Source organism: Macrosteles quadrilineatus, unplaced genomic scaffold (assembly GCF_028750875.1).
Source record: "Macrosteles quadrilineatus isolate MER2022 unplaced genomic scaffold, UCM_ALF_1.0 Scaffold_5__1_contigs__length_97177068, whole genome shotgun sequence".
NCBI lineage: Eukaryota > Metazoa > Arthropoda > Insecta > Hemiptera > Cicadellidae > Macrosteles > Macrosteles quadrilineatus.
The window spans coordinates 67,862,179-67,881,875 of record NW_026542598.1 but is presented as its reverse complement, the minus strand read 5'-3'; the positions used below and the strand labels follow the sequence as shown (position 1 = coordinate 67,881,875).

At 33.7% G+C, this 19,697-nt stretch overlaps 1 protein-coding gene across 1 annotated transcript in view; it reads left to right on the top strand.

The window, feature by feature from the left end:
• Positions 1–1,968: 1,968 nt before the first annotated feature.
• LOC128993948 (paramyosin, long form) overlaps positions 1,969–19,697 on the top strand; it is a 38,452-nt gene continuing 20,723 nt past the window's right edge. The window contains exons 1-4 of the mRNA XM_054418091.1: positions 1,969–2,183; positions 6,390–6,446; positions 17,973–18,059; positions 18,968–19,134. Of these exons, the coding sequence (XP_054274066.1) occupies positions 2,073–2,183; positions 6,390–6,446; positions 17,973–18,059; positions 18,968–19,134 (422 nt within the window). The 5' untranslated portion in view covers positions 1,969–2,072. The remainder of the gene's footprint in view (positions 2,184–6,389; positions 6,447–17,972; positions 18,060–18,967; positions 19,135–19,697) is intronic.

Below are 19,697 nucleotides of genomic sequence, written 5' to 3'. Positions count from 1 at the left end.
AGATGCTATTTTGTGAGTGTGTATTTTTGCATCGTGATGAAAAGTATCGTTCATTGACTCGTATCGAAAGCTATTTTCCGACACGTGCTCCATTATTCCCGTACGAGGCGTGAAAATAACTCTCACATGTTCGGCTTCGCATTGCACGTGAAATTAGGTTTTCCTGTGAAACTTGAGCGCGCGTCGGAAAATGCCACTTTCGGTCCTAGTAATGAAATTGTAATGAGGCTATTTCGTCATACAGTAGCAACAGCCGGTTTTTACACAGGCGTTGCGAGTCCAAAGCAGCTCTTTTCTCCCTAGGGGAAAAAAGCATTTTTATTATCTAAGGAGTGAAAGTTGTTAACTCAGCTGTACATTTATATTGTAGTCAATCGCATGTATCGAAAGTATGTATTGATTGTTTCAATCGGTTTTAGCTTATTGTTGCCTCCTTACTTACTTACTACTGGTGTCTTAGCCAAGACCGTTTGATTGCGAGGACGTCAGTTTTCTTCCATTTTCAAGGTTTGTTTATGTTTTGTGTTTTGTCAATGTGTGTTCATATACGATTTTTTTTTACTGTGTAGTATGGCCTAGCGATTAGGTATAGTTTTAATTTTTGGTAGTGGTAGTTAGTAGGTTGGTAGTGTTTGATTTCAGTTGTTGGTGTTAATAGTTCGACATATCGATACTATATTGTACTAATATATTTTCGGAAAATCTTTCGTAAATTATCTTGAGCTACTTTTCCAATTTTGGGCCGAGTACCACCGAACCACTAGTATTGGACCTCCAGGCATAGCTTCGGCTGGCAAAACCACATGCTACTTTATTTGTTTATTCTGGCTTAAAATCGTTTTGTAAATATTGTATAAACTTTAGTTTGTGTGTCACGAGCCATTTAACTTTCTGTCACAGCTTTGCTTGCTTACCGTTAAGAAGATGGATATTTCTTTTGATGTCTAGGAGTTGAAAACGATCTTCTCTGTGGTTCAAAATTGGTTCCATGTTTTAAAGAGGTAATTTGACATGTTTATTCAGCGATAACTGAAACTCAGTATATATTTGGTCTACTTAGTCCATTTTCTTTACAGTAATTTAACACTTGAATCTTATTCCATTTCGCTAAACAAATAAACCGTAAGTTTGTTTATCCTATATATTAATAGGCAAGCTTGTTTCTTGAAAACCTTTTTCTCAGCTCGAGTGCATCGCAGGAAAAATCTAAAATCCACGCACACTGTTAGAAATATATTTTCCTGTAGATGAGCAGAGTCCCTTTACAAATTAAAATAGGCAAAAAATATGTACAAAAAATAAATTTGAAATTTGAAAAGAAATTAACGTGGGGCTTATGGGTTGCCATGCTGGTGACGAAATAACAACGAAATATAAACAGAAAATAAAAACAAATGGAAGAAATTCTAATCACATGTCACATGTTTTATTTTCAGCGTGGAGTGAAAAAAGAGAAATCTGTAGGTTGAGTTTTCGACCACTGCACGACCTCTAGTATTTATTTACTTATTATTGTCTACAATATTAATTTTCAGTTTCAAGTTCAACCGTTTTGCAATGCTATGTTCTTTTATTTTCTTCTGTTCCTTTATTTTCTAAATAACCGCCTCAGTTCAGAGAATTTTGATCTTGTAGCTTTGTTAATATCAGCTGCTTTGTTAGCCACTAATGATTAGGAACAGCTGGGTCCAATTTCTAACTATCAAAAAGCCCTGACTTTTCTCAGGATCAATCCGGAAAGCTTTTGTCAGGCGAACACCATAACCTCTCAGCAACCCAGAACTGTGTCAGAATTGGGATGTCTATTCTAATTTGTCAATTCTAATAACATAACAAACGCTAATTACTTTTCCTGTAAGCACCCCCAACACTTGTTGCGCATTCTAAAAGGGAGCGTGACACATTGGGGCGGTAAGGCTTACTGCGGGGGCCGTGGTGGGGGCGACGCCTGCGCTAAGTCCCCCAACGTCTCGACGCAGCCTGAGACGAACGTTACCCGCGAGCGCGCGACATTCCCTGACGTCGGTGGGCCCGAGTGTATCTGGTGTGAGTGATCTAACGTTACCTACAACATGTCTCATACGAAGACGACCAAGTCCTACACCTACCGGTCCACGGGGGGAGGAAACGCCGACGTCAGCATCGAGTACACAGCCGACCTGAGCGCGCTGACACGGCTGGAGGTAAGAGGGTAGGAAGTGAGGGGAGAAGGGATTGGAAAGTTACAAGGGGTTGGAAAAGGTGTGAAAAGATTAAGGTTAGAATGGTGGTTTTAGGAGACAGGAAGTGAGGGTAGAAGAAGGAGGTGAAAAAGTACAAGGAGTTGGAAAGGGTTAGGAGACGATAGTGGTTCTAGGAGATAGGAAGTGATTCTGAAGGAGTAGATTGCTTAGAAGAAAATTAGGCTGGAACGTGCGGAAAGAGTTATGAGACGCCATAGGTTCAAGGGGATATGAAGTGGTTTTGGAGAAAGGGGTTGAAAATTACAAGGAGTTAAAAAACGTGCTGATAAATAGGGGAAAGAAAATCGAGATGGGTTTTTTTTTGGGGGGGGTATAGGGAGTGGTTCTGGAGAAGGGGTTGATTCGGGGTTGAAAAAGTAAAAGGGGTGTGTTTGAAACAAGTAAGGGGTTGAAAAAATGTGGAAAATAAGGGGTAGAAAGTAAGGGTGGTTCTAAGGTATATGAAGTGATTCTGGAGGAGTAACCTTAAAAGGTCCAATATTATATAGGCAGTGTAAAGATTAGGGGTTGAACAAGACGTAAAACTTGTGGATTGTACTTAGTAGATAATGAGTAGCTTTCGATGAAAGTGTGTTAGAATAAAGTAATAGTGAAGTGGGAATGAAGTTAGAAACTAGAATTAAAATAATAGGAATTACCTGGGGTCAAGGGAATGGTATTAGAATGAGTTGGGACAACAGCTGCAGAATCGGTACATAAGTAGAAGAGTTGACGGTATCCTAATAAACCCCATGATATTAAACATTTGGTGGGCTGATTTAGCCTTAGATATACAGGTACAGGTCTCTGAGGTCTGTGCGTGGAACATGGAAAGCCAGCCAAGGTTGAACTGGCACACAACGAACTGTACTCTCATGAATTTTAAATTGCGGAATTGAGACTCGAACCCAAGACCCACCTACCTTGATCTCACATTTCATAGTCCATACCAACAGAGTCATCGGTATACATTTAAACGGGTTCATATTCAATGATTAAGCTATCTCGTAAATTATCGGGTTGTATCCTTAACGTGCCACAACTTATTAGGCGAAACTGTTTAGCCAATCTAATAGTTGTTTGATATAATGTAGTTAATCTAAGGGGCTATTTTATGAATTAAGAATCGAGAGTGTATTAGAGATTTGAAATAAAAGCCCTTCTAAGGAAGGATTAGGCCAGAATAGGGAGAGACTAGTAAATACGTTAACGTGTATTCGTTAATGAGGGCAAGATTAGTAATTATAAAAACACGTATGTTTTGAGAACGAAAAATGTAAGAAGAGTCTAAATAACTGGAAGAAATATGGTAGACAACAATTAAACTAGCTTAATAGAATAAGCAAAATACAAAGAGTAGTGAAGAACATAAATGATCTGATTCAGTTCACAACTACACTAGGGACGTTAAATTGTAATGAGATTATTGCAACGTCTAATGTATTTTCATAGATTAACTTTGTAAGAATAATTAGAATATGCGTGTGTATTAGGTTATATTAACTATCGAAAGTCAAGTGCATGGTATCAAACTATTAGAATATGAACTAGTTGTGATATTAAGGAACGTTAGCCATTATAAGGGTTGATTAATAGTAGAGTGAAAGTGTTGAGGAACTGGGACCGCTTTGGGTTAGAAAATGGGATAGAAGCCATTTGAGGTGTGTGTAGTGAAATGTACACATTTTAAACATTGCACGAGTTGCATGAGTAGACGATTTTTTTATAAGGATTAAAACAATAAACTAAATTATTTAGATGGTTTGTACATATAAAGATAAACTCTTATGTATTTTATTTTGATTATCTTATTCTAACAGTTGCAACCCTGATTTACTCGAAGTAGATAGTTGCATACTTTGTCCAAATATACCTGGAAAATAGCATACTTGTAAGAAGTTTATAATAGTTTGAATTGTCCGTCTCATTTAGAAACGTGATAGTTGTCAGTCAATTCCTGCACAACATCGGAAATCGACTTATGAAACTTAATATACTAATGAAATACTATCTACGTATTATCTTTTCTTACGGTAATCTGTCCAGCTTATAATTACTTTATAACCTAAGAAAACATAAAATTAGTCAAAATTGGCAACCCTAGATATAACAAATATAAAAAAATGATCTGTAAATAATTTATTGTTCTTTACTCTCACTTTTAACTCGTATTTTATAACTCTAGCCATAAGTAGAGTTAAAATGTAATTGAAAAGGTTTGTCAAAATAACTAGAACGAGTTAAGATAATCAAATCAAAATAAAGTTTATTACCGACAAAAAGTAATAAAAATCATGAACATCCACTTCCAGTGAACAAAAAATACAAATAAACTTATTTACTAATGCACAAAAGTAAAAATGAACTTATAAACTAGAAAATAGTTCACAGAAAGTAATGTTCAGTAATCAACCATTTGGCCTTACTATAATTACAATTTTACTTCCAAAATATAATTATGTCTACGGTAGTAAATTTATATACACAAATAATTGTAATTAAATCGTCCTGCTTTCCAATTATTTGAATTTGTATCTTAAAATAATCTAAAATATCAAAGTGTTTTTACTGAAATAGTTTTCAATTTTTTTTTTCATTCTAAATTTTATTTTTAAGAGAACTTATAGCTAGGCGAGTGATCTTTGCTGATAGTTATTTTTCACTTGTTCTCGTTCCAAGAGACACGTAAGTAGGCGAGTAGGTGAATCAGAATGTGTTTTTGAAACCTCATTATTGCTATACCGAAATAGACTGGACGGATTCTGCCAAACGCAGCTTGCCTAGTGTAGCCATATTGCATACCTTGCGCCGTGCTAAACCGCGCTGTCGCAGAAATAGTTTACGTTGACTTTTGAAATATTAAAAATCTCTTTTAAGTATGTATTTTTTTTTAACAAATATTACTACTCAATTACTACTCACACAGAAAACGTGACAAAATACGGCTCACATTAAATTATAACGTAAGTGATACAATTTGGTTTGTTCTTAAAAAAATCAACAATAATATTTAGAGTGCGTGTTGATGTTTACAAATGATTATCCTGTTATTTCACCAAATTGTTAACTAATTTAACTAAGCGATATATTTATAAACAGCTGTTTTCACTCTTCATACCAAGGGAGCGAAGGATTTAAAATTCCTTTTTAAATAAATAGAATTCGCTAAAAAGTTATTCGACATAAACAAGATTAAACGTAACCACACATAGAAACAGACTACAGATTAAAGTGACTTAAGTCTACTTGCAGCTTCCATACGCAATGGTTTTATTTATTTACTAGAGGTCGACAAGTGGTCGAAAACTCGACTAAGAATATGTAATGTACAGGCTTCTCTATTTTCTTACCACGCTTTAAATAAAACATGTGTTTGGAATTTCTTCCTTTGTTATGATTTTATGTTTATATTCCGATGTTATTTCGTCAACATAAGGGAACCCATACGCCCATGTAATTTTTTTTGTAATTTTAAATTCATTTTTAGTATTATGAGCACATTTTAATTTACCCTGATATATAATTCATTCTTTTGAGACAATTGAATCTATTTGAACTATATAACTTTTAAGATTTGTTTACAATTTAGGTATTGTTGTTTTTATTTATACCGAATTCCATAATAGTTCCAAAATAAAGCATTTAACGATATGGCATTAGTCATAAACTAGCAAAACTCTAGCCATAAACACAACCACAAATGAAATTTGTTAGTAGAATTTGTTGTGAAATCCTACATAGATCCCTCTCCACTAATATTATTGTTTGGATCAGAATCAGCTGTTTATGATACTCATTGTTGACTTGTTCAGCTAGAACTTTTTGCTTTTTGAATGCTCTTTTATTTGGCGTTGATATTACTTTCACACTAAAAGGATAATCTACAGTTAAGTGATTTTCAATTCCCATCAAAATTCATTGTTGATTTTAATTGTCAAACGAAATCTTTGTAAACTATCTAAACTTGTAGTTAATTTAAAATTCCGGTTTCATTAAATTTAAATCTAATGATAGCTACTAATACTAAAATATTAGTAGACAACCAGTACCAATTAAATGTAGGCTCACCATATAGCAGAGCTTAAAATTTGTACTTCATCAGTACTGTATTTTAAGGTAAACTCTATGTTGTTGAGAATTGTTCTTATTCTTCCTTCCTGTTTCCAGGACAAGATCCGCCTCCTCCAGGAGGACTTGGAGAGCGAACGAGAGTTGAGGTCACGGGTGAGTTATTAAAATAATTATATACTATTTATTTCTAATTTATACATATTAAATCGCACACTATATCACATTATATCAGCTTAATAATGCAGTGCCAATAAACTTATGTGAGTAAAATTTCAACGAAAAATTAAAAGTGATAAGGTAAAATTGTGAACATCATTTGAGGCAATTAACAAAATTAAAATATATAGCCGTATAACACACCAAAATGTAGCTTAGAGTGTGTAGATTTTCCGAAAATTATTAGTATGAACGGATTCCCTCATGGGTTTTGCAGTACAGATCGAGTTCTATACATCCTTTAAAGTTTAATTAAGTGATAAACAGTTTATTGATACAATTAACAGTGTTGTTTATTTACTTGACAAGATTGTTGTTTTGGAAATTGTTAAGATGGTACACTAAGAGGGTTATATTTGGTTAAAGTAAGGTAGTAAGCGTTTTGTAAAATTGTGTTCATGATTATCTTTACAATTTAAGTTATAATAAAATACGCGTAAAAAGGCTTGAATAAGATTGAAAACTTTAGGTAAAGCAACTTTATTTTATGGAACATCAATCAGTTGATTTTATTGCCACAACATGGATAAAATAATTTGGATCGATTGACATAACATATATAAGTATGGGATTAAATTAAGTGGGTCTATACTTTTAAGCAAGTTAATCTTTTCACTAACGCATCAGCGCCACGTGTACAATTATTTCATGCAACAATTTGTATAACATGTAACTGCTTCGTGAAACAAATCTAAACAGTGCTATTCTTTCCGTGTCCTCTTCCCGTTGCTAGCTAAGCACTGGTATCATATCGTACACTATATTGTTTCACATTGAATACCTTGGTAAATTTTACAGCTGTTCTACGTTTGTTTTGGTCAATACAGCAGTAGTTAAAAAAGAAGCTTACTCTGCACCATTGTTTATTTCTATCAGCTGTTTATTTTGTTCCACTGTTGGCATTTCACTGCATATTTAGCCTTATGGAATAGTTATTTGTGGTCTAGTGTGCGAAGTGGCACTTTGCACTCACGTTACACATTATATTTTTTCCTACAGTTATTGTATAGTAGTTTACGCAACGATTGCGTTATCACTAATTACGGTAGTTGCTTTACTTACGACAGTGTTATAATTACTAAAAATCACTACTCATAACTTCTAAGATAGGTTATGTTTTCGCTTATAACCTCTCATTGCCACTGACAGGGAGGCAACGAAAAATTGTACCAAACTTTAATCTCACCACTCCACAATTAAATTGCCCTGAACAGCTGATTAGTTGAAATTCGAATCATTACAATGTTACTTCTTCTCTTTCAATCTCATTGGTCTGTTACCCGTGTTGTTATGCTGTAAAACTATGCTGTTGTGAAAGTAAACAATGCTGTTATGAGAAACTTTTCAATTCTAAGAACTGAACTGAAAGGGCTACTTTAAAACGGTCGGAAATGGGCGTTGTACTGTTTTGTTTACAGATAAAAGCTATAAAACATACTACAATTGAATCACAATCGTTCGAGCCGTATTATTTTAAATCCGAGGCTTTACATTTTTAATACGTAAATATTTTTTTTAAGTGTAAGCCTATTTTTAATTTTAATTTTTTTATTTTATTGTAATATTGCACATCAAACTAAAGCTTAACCCATAAGGAATGCAAACGATTAATCGTATTAGAAATATCTTTATTTTGAAGATAAATATAGGGTATTCAAAATAGTCCCATACTTTAAACCTAAAGATACACAGTTTTTAAGCCAATAGTAAAGATATGATTTCCCTAAAATGTCTGTAATTACAAGAGTTTTACATTTGTGTATATTATGACATATTTTGTTTCTGACAATGGTAAGATTTGAACTAGTGAACCTTATTAGACAATCATTCCAAATATTTTAAAATTATTCTTTGGGGTTGGTCTAGTGGGGACATTTTTAATTTCATCATTGTGGGACCAAACAGTTTGTCTGGAATCAATAGTGGACACCTTACGTGATTCACCCTGTATATGTACTACTGTATTATAAGTAGGGTTATTTAACTTGTTATGTAGAATTTATGAAAACACTAAACAAAATGGCCCATTTTAATTCAAATCACATTAATAAAGATTTTATATTGCAATTTTTATAATTTCTTAATTTAGGCCTAACTTATTTCTGAATTATTATGAGGTACCTATATCAGTTACTTTAGTAATTAATTAATAGTACAACTTTATTTACTAAGTCTACTATCGCATTGATATATTTGGTTTTTTTATTTAGTCCATAGTTTACCACAAACTCATTAATGTTATAAATTAAAGTTATTCAGTTATGAAGTATTTCTATTTGTTGACAACATTGTGTAAATGTTTATTAAATATTTTTTGATGTGTGGAAATATATTATATTAAACATTTTTTAAAGGTCGTTTACAATGATGTTGTTGGTTAAAAATGGTTCAATCTTCAATAATATTTATGTAGAGCTGTTGTGTATCCAAACAACAGGTATATTATTAAATTTGTTTCTATTTTTATGAATATGTTAAATAAATGTGTTCTACCAAGTTCGCGTTTCTCCAAACCCTCTGGCCTCCCAGTAAATATACAAATTTAGAATTTCAATATTGTGCTTATTAATAGTAAAAAAATCAAATTATTTGGTTACGCCCAGAAGGCCCTCGTACATGGATAAATTAAAAATAATGTATCACCATGATAAATATCTTTTTAAAATTAGAAATTTTAAAATGCGTCAATTGAAGTATGTATGCTGCAATGTTAGTTATTAAAATAGTTCAACCATTTTATGAAACGATAGAAATATTTTAAATAACGAGTATATCACTTTTAGTAATGTGTAACTAAAATAAGTGATTAGCTAGTACTTTATACAAATTAAATTGAAATCCATAAAATGTGAAAAGTAACAAGTGTAACTAAAAACCGTTGTCAATTCGGTTGACCTTGACCTCTGAACTTGACATGTATTCAAAATATTTTAGTTTAATCAAAAATTGTATTATATTAATCTTTTGCAAATTAAATTTCCTGAACTGAGACACAATAAATAATAAATAATTGACACTTATTTTAACGTTAAAAATGCTGTAAACTTTTATGTGATTTTTAGTTAAAGTCAATAAATGTTTTCTTATACAGTATTTGGGCAGTCAAAATGATAAAGATTGATTAAATTAATAATCATTTTGATATTTATTTCGGGAATTAGTGTATTGTTACAATAACATTTTCATTAGTAATCATTATGGTTAAAATATAGAAACTGTTGTTATCTTTCCGTTTATAGCCAAAGGAGTTATTTAAAAGAAAAAATCTTTGGTATTATGCTAATATGTAAAATTAAATTTTGACAATGCATGCCCCTAGATTGGTTTAAACTACCAGATGACTGTATAATTGTATATCAATAAGCTTAACCAATAATTTAATAATTGTATATGAATAAGCTAATATGCTAACTTTGGATGCTTCTAGTTTTAATACAGACTGAACTCGTCTAAAGCGTTGCTTTTTTATCTTCTACAAACTGTAAAAAGCCATGATTCAAATGGTATTGTAATTTGTTAGGTTTTTATTTATTAATGTTTTCACAGTGAATAAAACAAATTTATTTTAAGTTCATTATCTATTTTTTAAGATTAGGACTGCATATGTTTTGTCCTATTTATAATCATCAATTATAATCATCTCTCGCTTATCATCGTGAAAACTATGATACAGTACAATGATTTTTAAGTTGTACAATTTATATAGAAATTCAAAACAACTATACAATACCTAAAACAAAATGTTGACAAGTGAAGACAGAAATTTGTCATTTTATTCACTTTGGCTGCGATGTATGTTTAAAGACAGAAAACTGTTTATTATACCGACTAAGATATTTTCACTAGAGTCAGCCAACTGACTTGCAATTTCACTTTTCAGTTTTTAGAAATTCAATTTTCTTTTTAAAAATTCAAAGGCTTTAAAGCATCTTTACTTATCTAAACAGTGTATTATTAGCATTGACTATTGGATAAAGAGCTAAATTCACGTCTTCACCAAACTATAGGACAAAGAAATTACCTTAAAAATTTTATTTTTATAAAATAAAACCTTTTTAAATTTGAGATAACCCGATGATTTTTTTGGATTTTCTAAACTTATCTATTTTGTATCGAGGCGGAGGCATGTAAACTATGAGGGTTCTTAAAGCTCTTGTGAAGTTGATATTAGACCGATTGATTTTATAAACGATAGCAGATTACTTGTAAATATTACCTTTATGTGTGAGTACGTAGGTTTGCTGTGTAAGTTAACCATGTTAACCACAGCGGGTTAGACTGTACAAGTAAAATAGGGCAGGCGGGTCGGGTTTCCAAGCCGTTTCTATTTTTGCCCGTCCGACTCTCAGTTTAAATACATGACCTCCCGACTTTGAGTCCGCCTCCTAGACTACCGTTCAACTATTTATCATCAAAGGGCCCAAGGTGTGGTTAAAGTTACTTAATGTTTCAGGTCCGTGAACCGTTGAACATTTTGATTTTGGGTACTACTTTTACGTAGACAACCCATTGTACACGTTTGAGCTAACTTTTTAGGTAGAATAAAATTGTTCAATTGTTTACCATATTGAATATGCTCACTTGTGGATCTGTCGTACTTTTGGATTCAAAGCTTTAACATTACACTGTCTCACAGGTGATTGACACAAATGAAACGGAAACTTATAATCTAAAACAAGCGCATGTACAAGCAAACTTTTTTCTGTTCGAGGATTTTTTATTTTTCCCCTATAATATGGGGTATTTGGCCACGAGAAATCGATTGGAGTTGGTCACAAGGCTGGGCCAAATCCAGTTTCCGTCCTACAGCCCTTGAAAGTGCCCCTGTTATCGTCAATGCCTTTGGATGCTTAACCGCATTCTTAACCGAATATGTGTTATTTGCCACCAGTGTCATTTGCCACCACTTTATACCTGGCTGGGTGAGTCATCAGCCCCAACCCTAGTCCGTCGGTCATCACCCCTCTAGGCACCGGCCGATGGACCAAGGAATACCTATAATTAATTCACACTATCACCCTCTCTTGCAACATTTTTATGGTAAAAATTCCAACACTCTCTCTAGGAGTAGGGGAATACATAACGGAAACGCTCATTCCTATCTGTGGTTTTCTAGTGTTACGACATAGTTAGTGCTGTTCTCACCAAGTTTTACAAAGTGTTAGTCTAATTTATTTATTAATTCGCTAAAAACGTTCATAATTATTTGCAAATCTACATGAATTAAGCTTTCCAATGACCCACTAATTAATAAATCGGTCCATTAGAACTCTAGATTTAGTTGTACAAAGATTTTTAAAGTTGAATTATACATAAGTAGATGCATATTGCACAAGAATGACATCACGGTTAAATGAATTTTTAATACAAACTTAAATCTAAAGCGGCTAAATAAAAATGTAAACTAATAACGTACTAAATAAAACCACATTCAATCAACAAATTAATTTATACGATAGACGCACTTGGTTAACATACATGTTTTAGTTGCTTATTTTTAAGAAGTTATCAGGCAGAATTTTACACAACATAATACCGACATATGAAGGATTCTTTCCAAAGAACTTCAAGATAACTTATGATAACAAAACACAGTTTTTAGGTCTGTTGTTTATCCCATAACTGTTACATGAACCTAACGTCTCAAAGGAATAATTTCAATTTATTTTATGATATTTTTAGAATGTAGATGTAGTTTTAAAACATTTATAATTTATTCTTTGCACTTTTTCTCCAAACTTACTCGTTTAGGAGCTATATCTTGCTGAATGTAACCAAAAGCTACTTTAATCTAAATTTTACACGCTGTAACTCCTTTACGTAGCTTTATAGAAATACCCCCGCCGCACAATAACTTATATAATATAATAATAATTTATATATATATATATGTGTCCGTTAGCACAATAACTCGAGCAAAAATGATCCGATTTTGATGAAATTTGGTATAAACGTGTAAACTTACGTTTATTCGGACGAGTTCGCGATCCAGCATGATCGGACCATGTTGCATGTAATTGATTATATAGCTTCTGGTAGAAATCAAAACATCATTAGTGTAGTAAGATTTCTATTTATAAAACCTAGCCTAATTTAATTCAATAGCTTCTGTTCAAGGATAAATTTAAAGAAATGTGAAGTTTGCATATTTATTTTTCTCTTATATAGTAATTCACATTTTAATCTCCCTCTTCTATGGTATAAAATGTAATTGCCTAATCACCCACTTCGAGCTCTACAAACCTACCTTCATATAGATCGCTATCGCCTGTGGACGTCCAAAACCTCGAAGTGTACATTTTGGAAGTAAATGATGATTGGTCTCCTTGGCAACAAATACCCCCGCCGCAGCAAACCTGCTAAATAAGCGATTTTCCATCTGCCTGAATTAATTTTCGATTAAATCTATTTAAATAACATTAGGTTAAACGAGTACCTACGTTTGCTGCTACAGGGAAACTAAGCCTACCCATATCATCCAAAAACAAGCAAACTACAACATTTTACAATATTCTCCATAAGAATAACATGGGGATTTTAAATTTACAATTTTTGAATTTTCTCCGTTACAATAACAGTAGGTACAAAAGCACTTTGATTTACTAAATTATTTGTTTTTTCAAGCTCTTTAAAAAGGTCTAGAGAAAAATTGGGAAATGTTGTGTTTTGAGGGTCAAAAATAAGTAAACCCAATTTTTACCCCAAACTTTAATACTTTTTAATGAAATGGCGACCATACAAAGTAGGTATTTTAAGCCAAGTATGAATGGGGATGAGTGTAGGATGAGTGGCGCGATCTTGTAGTCTTGATAGTGACTAAGGCCAACATATTCCTTAGACACAGCTGTTAATTAATAGCCCATACAGCTAATGGCAACTAAGGGACCTACAGTTTATAGTGGAATCCGAACCACATTTTTGCCTTTGGTATATACAAATTGGTCTAATTATCAGGATAGTACTGCGGATAGTAATACAGTAGTACTCGCCCGTGCGGACGTTAATCCACACCAGGGAGTATCGCATCCACAGTGCATGCCTATAAATATCCACAATTCGTGACCTCCTAGTAGCTGGATTACAGGACGACGCCACCCGTCATAAGACCCCCCGTAAAACGATCCCATGGTCCGATCATGCTGGTTCGCGAACTCATTCAAGTTTATCTCGCCTTACACCTTCAGGCCGAATTTAATCAGAGTCGGACAAAAATTACTCAAGTTATCGCGTTCACGGACACATATTTAACTCTATATGATATACATATATAAACATTTGAACGAATGGTGTTTTTGACCTCTGGATATATCAAAATGAGAAAGTATATCGGTCCTGGGCATAGGTCTTACCTACAGTAATAGCTACTTCCCTATAGGGAAATTCGCTAAAAGGGACACTCTAAAGTTTACATAAACATAGACATAGTTAATTCATGAATGGTGAACAATAGACATTGTAATCGTCAATTACAGTACATAGAATGGTCAAAAGGATCACACAATTTGCTTTTAAAACAATTTATTACTTAGGATGCTTATTTATTTTATAAAATGTTAATACGTTTAAATAATCTATATAATTAATACGCTACATGAAACTTTGTCGGTTGAACTCCTCCGCCATTTCTTAACCGATTTTATCCATTGACGTCTCATTGGAAAGAGCGTGTAGCGTAGATTTGCAAACTGGCCTTACATTTTTGAAAACGTCCCTTGGGCTCTGCCCCAGTGGCTTTGAAAGTTCCCATGTTATCCTTATGAAGAACATAATTGTTTACATTTTGATCAGCTGTATAATTTAATTGCTGTTATTTATTTTTCAATTCAATGAAACGCATTGAGTACGTTTATTTACTATTTGAGTTTGTGTAAACATAACCCTCAAGACGGATCGTGGTTAGTATGGTTCTATCTTAAATTTGTGTATTTATCGTTGTTTTGTGTCGCTATGACGGATCATGTTAGCATGATTGTAACTTAAATTTGTGCATTTATCGTTGTTTTGTGTAGCACGTTTTTTACTTAATTTTTATATAAGCAAATTTGTTTATTTGTTGTTTTTTTCTTTTAAATGCCTCCGACGCGACGACAACGAAACATAGACAGGAGGCGTAATCGTGATTACGACCGCAGCTACAGAGGTTGTGTCCATTTTGCGGTCGTCCATTTACCGGTCAAGGGTAAAATCGTCCATTTACCGGTCAACCCAAAAATTTGGAGGGGTGGGTCAAAAAAAGTTTTCCATTTTGCGGTCACATATTTCTAAAATCCCGAGAACATGTGAGCCAGGTTGATGACGCGTCGGTATGTTGTACACCAATGCACCGATAGTATGTGACCAAACTATGCAATAAACTTCTTCAAATCACGAGTAGTACTGTATTATGTGTATTTGAACATTTTTCTTAAAGAGAAATGAAATAAGTTTAAATCCTTTAAAAGAATGATAAACGCACTTTGGCCTCAGAAGACGCGATGATTGTTGAACATCACACTTTTTACTCCACGTTTCTTTGGGCAAGAAAAATCATAGTTAAATAATGATTTTTTTATATTTAAAAAATCTAGAAATTAATTGCCAATAAATTGTTTTACTTGTTATGTTTGTAATTTAATTGTAACGGCTGTTGGTGTAAAAAAAGTTAGAGCTGCTTTGCATTTTTTTTTCTTTACTTTGGCTATTTAAAATCACCTGCCTAGCACATAAATGACATAAAACTAGTAAAACATTGTGTTAACAAATCGAGAAAACTATGAAAAATGCAAATTTAAAATGCATTTCACCCCCCGACTTAAATTTTTCATTTTAATCTATAGTTTGTAAGATTGTTTTATGAACTTAAAAAATTAAAAAAAAAATTGTATTCTAATTATTTTTCTAAATACCACTTTCAAATATAGGTCAATATATATTTTTTATTTAGATAAAATCTTAAGGAACGCGAATAAATTGTTAATTTGTATAGATACATCATATTTTTTCCAAAACAGTTTTCAAAGTTAAAGAGTTGTTTATATGTAAATAGATTTTTTAAGCATATATTTTTTAATTTGATTTTTAACTGATGTGTATATAGCCTACTTGTTTGTATATAGACTAGTTTGTTGAAATTAACGGCCATTTTTAATAGGCTATTATCAGACATGGTTTGTGATTTAAGAAGAATCTGTCTGTTAAACGATTGATACAGGATAAAAATTTTCAAAACAAGTAAAAAAAAGCGTACAAAGGGTCATATCTTTACTCAGAGTGTTAAATCGATTTAGGCACATATTAGCTGAGAATGTAAAATTACAAATGGTAAGATTTCTGGTAATGCCAATAATAACCTAAATTATGCTTTGCCTGCCTTTGGGTTTTCATTGTCAGAAGAAAATTTGAATATCTTGGATCGCTTGCAAAATAATGCTGTAAGATTTGATCTAAAAAAATTGATCACATATCACATATCAGAAAGAAGTGAAATGTTACCAGTGCAGGTTGTTTGCGTCCTTGAAACTGTTGCCATAGTACATAAAGTGGTCAAAACCAACAGACCCTCCTACCTCAAAGATAAACTAACCACTTGGAAAGAAAGAAGTACGGCGCACAAGACAGGATAGCATACTGCATTTGCCTCGTGTAAACTTTAATGTAACTTCTAACTAGAAGGGGTTTTCTTTTTTCGGCCCTCAGGAATACAATTTTTTTTACCTGAAAGAATTAAAATTTTAAGTTATAAGGCTCTCAGACGAAAAAAAAGAAAACTCTATTTGTAAATATAGGTTAGTTGTATTAGTTTTAATTAAATTATTTGTTCTCTTTTATTATAGTATTGAATACTGTGTACCTGACTTGAGTTGTTTTGAAAGGCAGTGCATTTTTGTACTGAAACCCGCTTTAGATAAATTAGGTTTCTATTCTATTTTATTTAATACTAGCAGAGTACCCGTCCTTCGTACGGGGTTGGCATATAAGTATCAAATGCTTATAGCAGTTATGAGTGAGGACATGGTTTAAGAAATTTCGGTTCTTTTTGAAGTTCGTTCGCTACGCTCACTCACCTTTAGGTTGGAGCTCGTTCGCTGCGCTCACTTGCCTTCAGGTTAGCTCGTTCGCTACGCTCACTCGCCTCCAGGTTAAAGTTCGTTCGCTACGCTCACTCACCTTTTGGTTGCAAATTAGCTGTTGTCACAAATGTAAAAGAAATAATGCTAGTGCTGCACCCTGTTGGTAATCCTTGTAACTTTAATGCTATTGAAAATCATAGAACAGAACCAACTTGTTTAATTGAAACAGCTGTTAAGATTCATTAATTCCATTTCTCATAAGGTTAACATGGGAACCTTTGCTCCAGAGCCACTGGGGCGGAGCCCGGAAGGATTTTTGGGATAAAAATATGCCTATATGTTAATCGGGAATATGAGCTATCATCATGCCGAATTTCAGCCCGATCCGACCAGTAGTTTTCGCGTTTACTTTTCCCATACACACAGACACCACCTCTTTCTTATAATAGTATAGATAAAGGTGGCTCCATCAACAACTCCTCGTGAAGATCTAAAACTCGACATCTGCAAACAATCAAGAAATGTTGCTGCTCTAGTGCATGGAACCTATTCATTCAAAATAGTCAGGTATTCTAGGAATCGAAACCTGACCGCAAAATGGAAAACCTCCCCTCCCTAGAGCCTCCTCACCCCCACACTTGACCGGTAAATGGACTGGCCGGTAAATGGACTGACCGCAAAATGGAAGACACCGCTACAGAACAGTGGTGCGTAATAGGCTTAACTCATCACAGTTAGCACCTTGACCTGACGCTGGACAATGTCAACTATTAGGTTACAAATGCGCCCTAACACTACCCCAAAACGACATTTCGTTCCCAATAGGCCCTCTATCAATGAATGACCTGTGTTGCCTGTACAGCGGGGCATTTTGAGAAGGAGAAAACCGGCCGGACCGGAATGCTTTAGGTTTATCAATAACGAAGATAAACATGGTCTGAGTTACACACCGGTAATCTTTGAGTTGACTCTTTTAAAATCATTTTAAATATGACTGTTATTCGTTTTGAAATAACTCCTGTAATACTTTGCAATTGCTCGAATCCGAGCAACATGTACACTAGTAGCAATAAATAAGTAATAACATTATATTAACATTATAACATTATACCATTTATTTGTGTTTAGTTTAGTTTAGTTTTGATAAGGTTGTCAATTTTATTCTGTCACGGAGCTTATTGAGTTTAAAACCAAATTGGTTTGTGTCTATAATCAATCGTTGATTTGTTACTGATTTCCTATGTACGAGTATTGAACAGCATCATTCTCTACAGATAACCCGTTATAAATCACGGTAAATCAACTAGAATGTTATACTATCGAGGATGTAGTATATGTTAGTCTTTATATTCATGTATATTTTATAATGTGTTCTTGCAATATATTTTGTTCTAATGCGAGTATTTGTTGACAGATAGAGCGGGAGAAGGCAGACCTGAGTGTGCAGGTTATTTCTCTCTCAGAACGATTAGAGGAAGCGGAAGGCGGTGCTGAAAGCCAGGTAAGCCAACATTCAAACAAATATTATTGTATTATCAGATTGATCATACAACAAACAATGATCAACAAACAATGCATGTTTTTTATAGTTACATGAGATACGTTGGCGGAATCTACTAAAACAGCCATTTTAGTATTTCAGGATTTTATTCGTTTTAAACCCGTTCTAAATATTTACATATGTTTTTTTTACAATAGTTTCTGCTCCACTGCCTTGCCATGTATATCTTGGATGAAGGTTTGTTGTTATGAAAACGGATTGATTTCTTGTCTTGAGACATCTAAAAATGGAAAAGTCCGTTTGTAATCACCACAGGTTTGAAGAGTCAATCCACCCTAACAAATGTTAACAAGCTATTTTATTTGTATAATTTCATTTGTGTAATGAACCACCATTCGTTTGATAGTAAAGTTACTGTCTCACTTTGAATGTATTCTGTTATCTGCCGTTGAATGTGTAGGTTCCTAAAAACTATACATAATGGCAAATAGCAAATGCAGAAAAGTCGCAAGACAGTAAATAAATGTGTTTGAAATGTGTAACTATTTTGACTCATGAGTTATGAAGGATATTGACTTAATATTTCACTACATGGTGGAGGTTTTCCATCCATATTTTCCTTCCACCATGATTCCACTACACACAGTCAATATTCTCAGAACAGCTGATTTGAGGAACTAAACTAAACTGGTAAAATTCCTGATGAAAATCAAACTGTTGTTTAACCTAAACACGGTTAAATCGTATTATCAGTTCAGCTTGTTCAAATTGACAAGCCAAATTGGAGGTTTGATTTGATACATATCATAATCAAAATTTAGATGGTTTTTCTTTGATTTGTAACATGTGTATGACGTGTCTTTGTATGATTTTGGTGTTTGTGGAACTGACTCAGTTTTCTGTGACAGTTTGAGATCAACAAGAAGCGTGACACAGAGCTGAACAAGCTGCGCAGATTGCTCGAGGATGTCCACATTGAAAGTGAGGAGACCGCGGCGCTGCTCAGGAAGAAACACCAGGAGGTCGTCAACGACTTCCAGGAGCAACTTGACCAGATCGCCAAGGCCAAGGCTAGGTGAGTATTGTGTAGAGTAAAAAACTCGACTAATGTTATACACCACACTGACAAAAGATTACATAAAGGAAATGCACTACAATGTCTGAAGATTACAAAACCTGGTTACCCAAACCGTTCCAAGGGTTGCACCGTACATTGTCCAACAATTAAACAAAACAATCTGAAGGTTGAACAATGAGTCTGAAATTGTATTGCAACTTCCTAAAGGTTGCACACTAATTGTTCAAAGGTTTTACAAAACTGTCAGAAGGTTACAGAAAGTAAAGTCCAAAGATTGAAAGCTGCCTAATACGCCACACTTTCCGAAGATTAGACAAAAATTCATAGGTGATTTACCAGTGGTTTAGTCGTAAGTTTTCCACCGTAAAACAGCTCACCATTGTCTGACTAACGTCAGAGATGCTTACAATTTCACCGTTATCACGGGAGATGTTAATGATTTTGTCGTGGTCATGGAAATGGCAGATGATGATGTCTCCGGGACAAAGGGAGATGTTCCTGATATCGCCTTGATAGCAGGATAATTTCCTGATTTCGCCGATATTGCGGAAATGTTAACA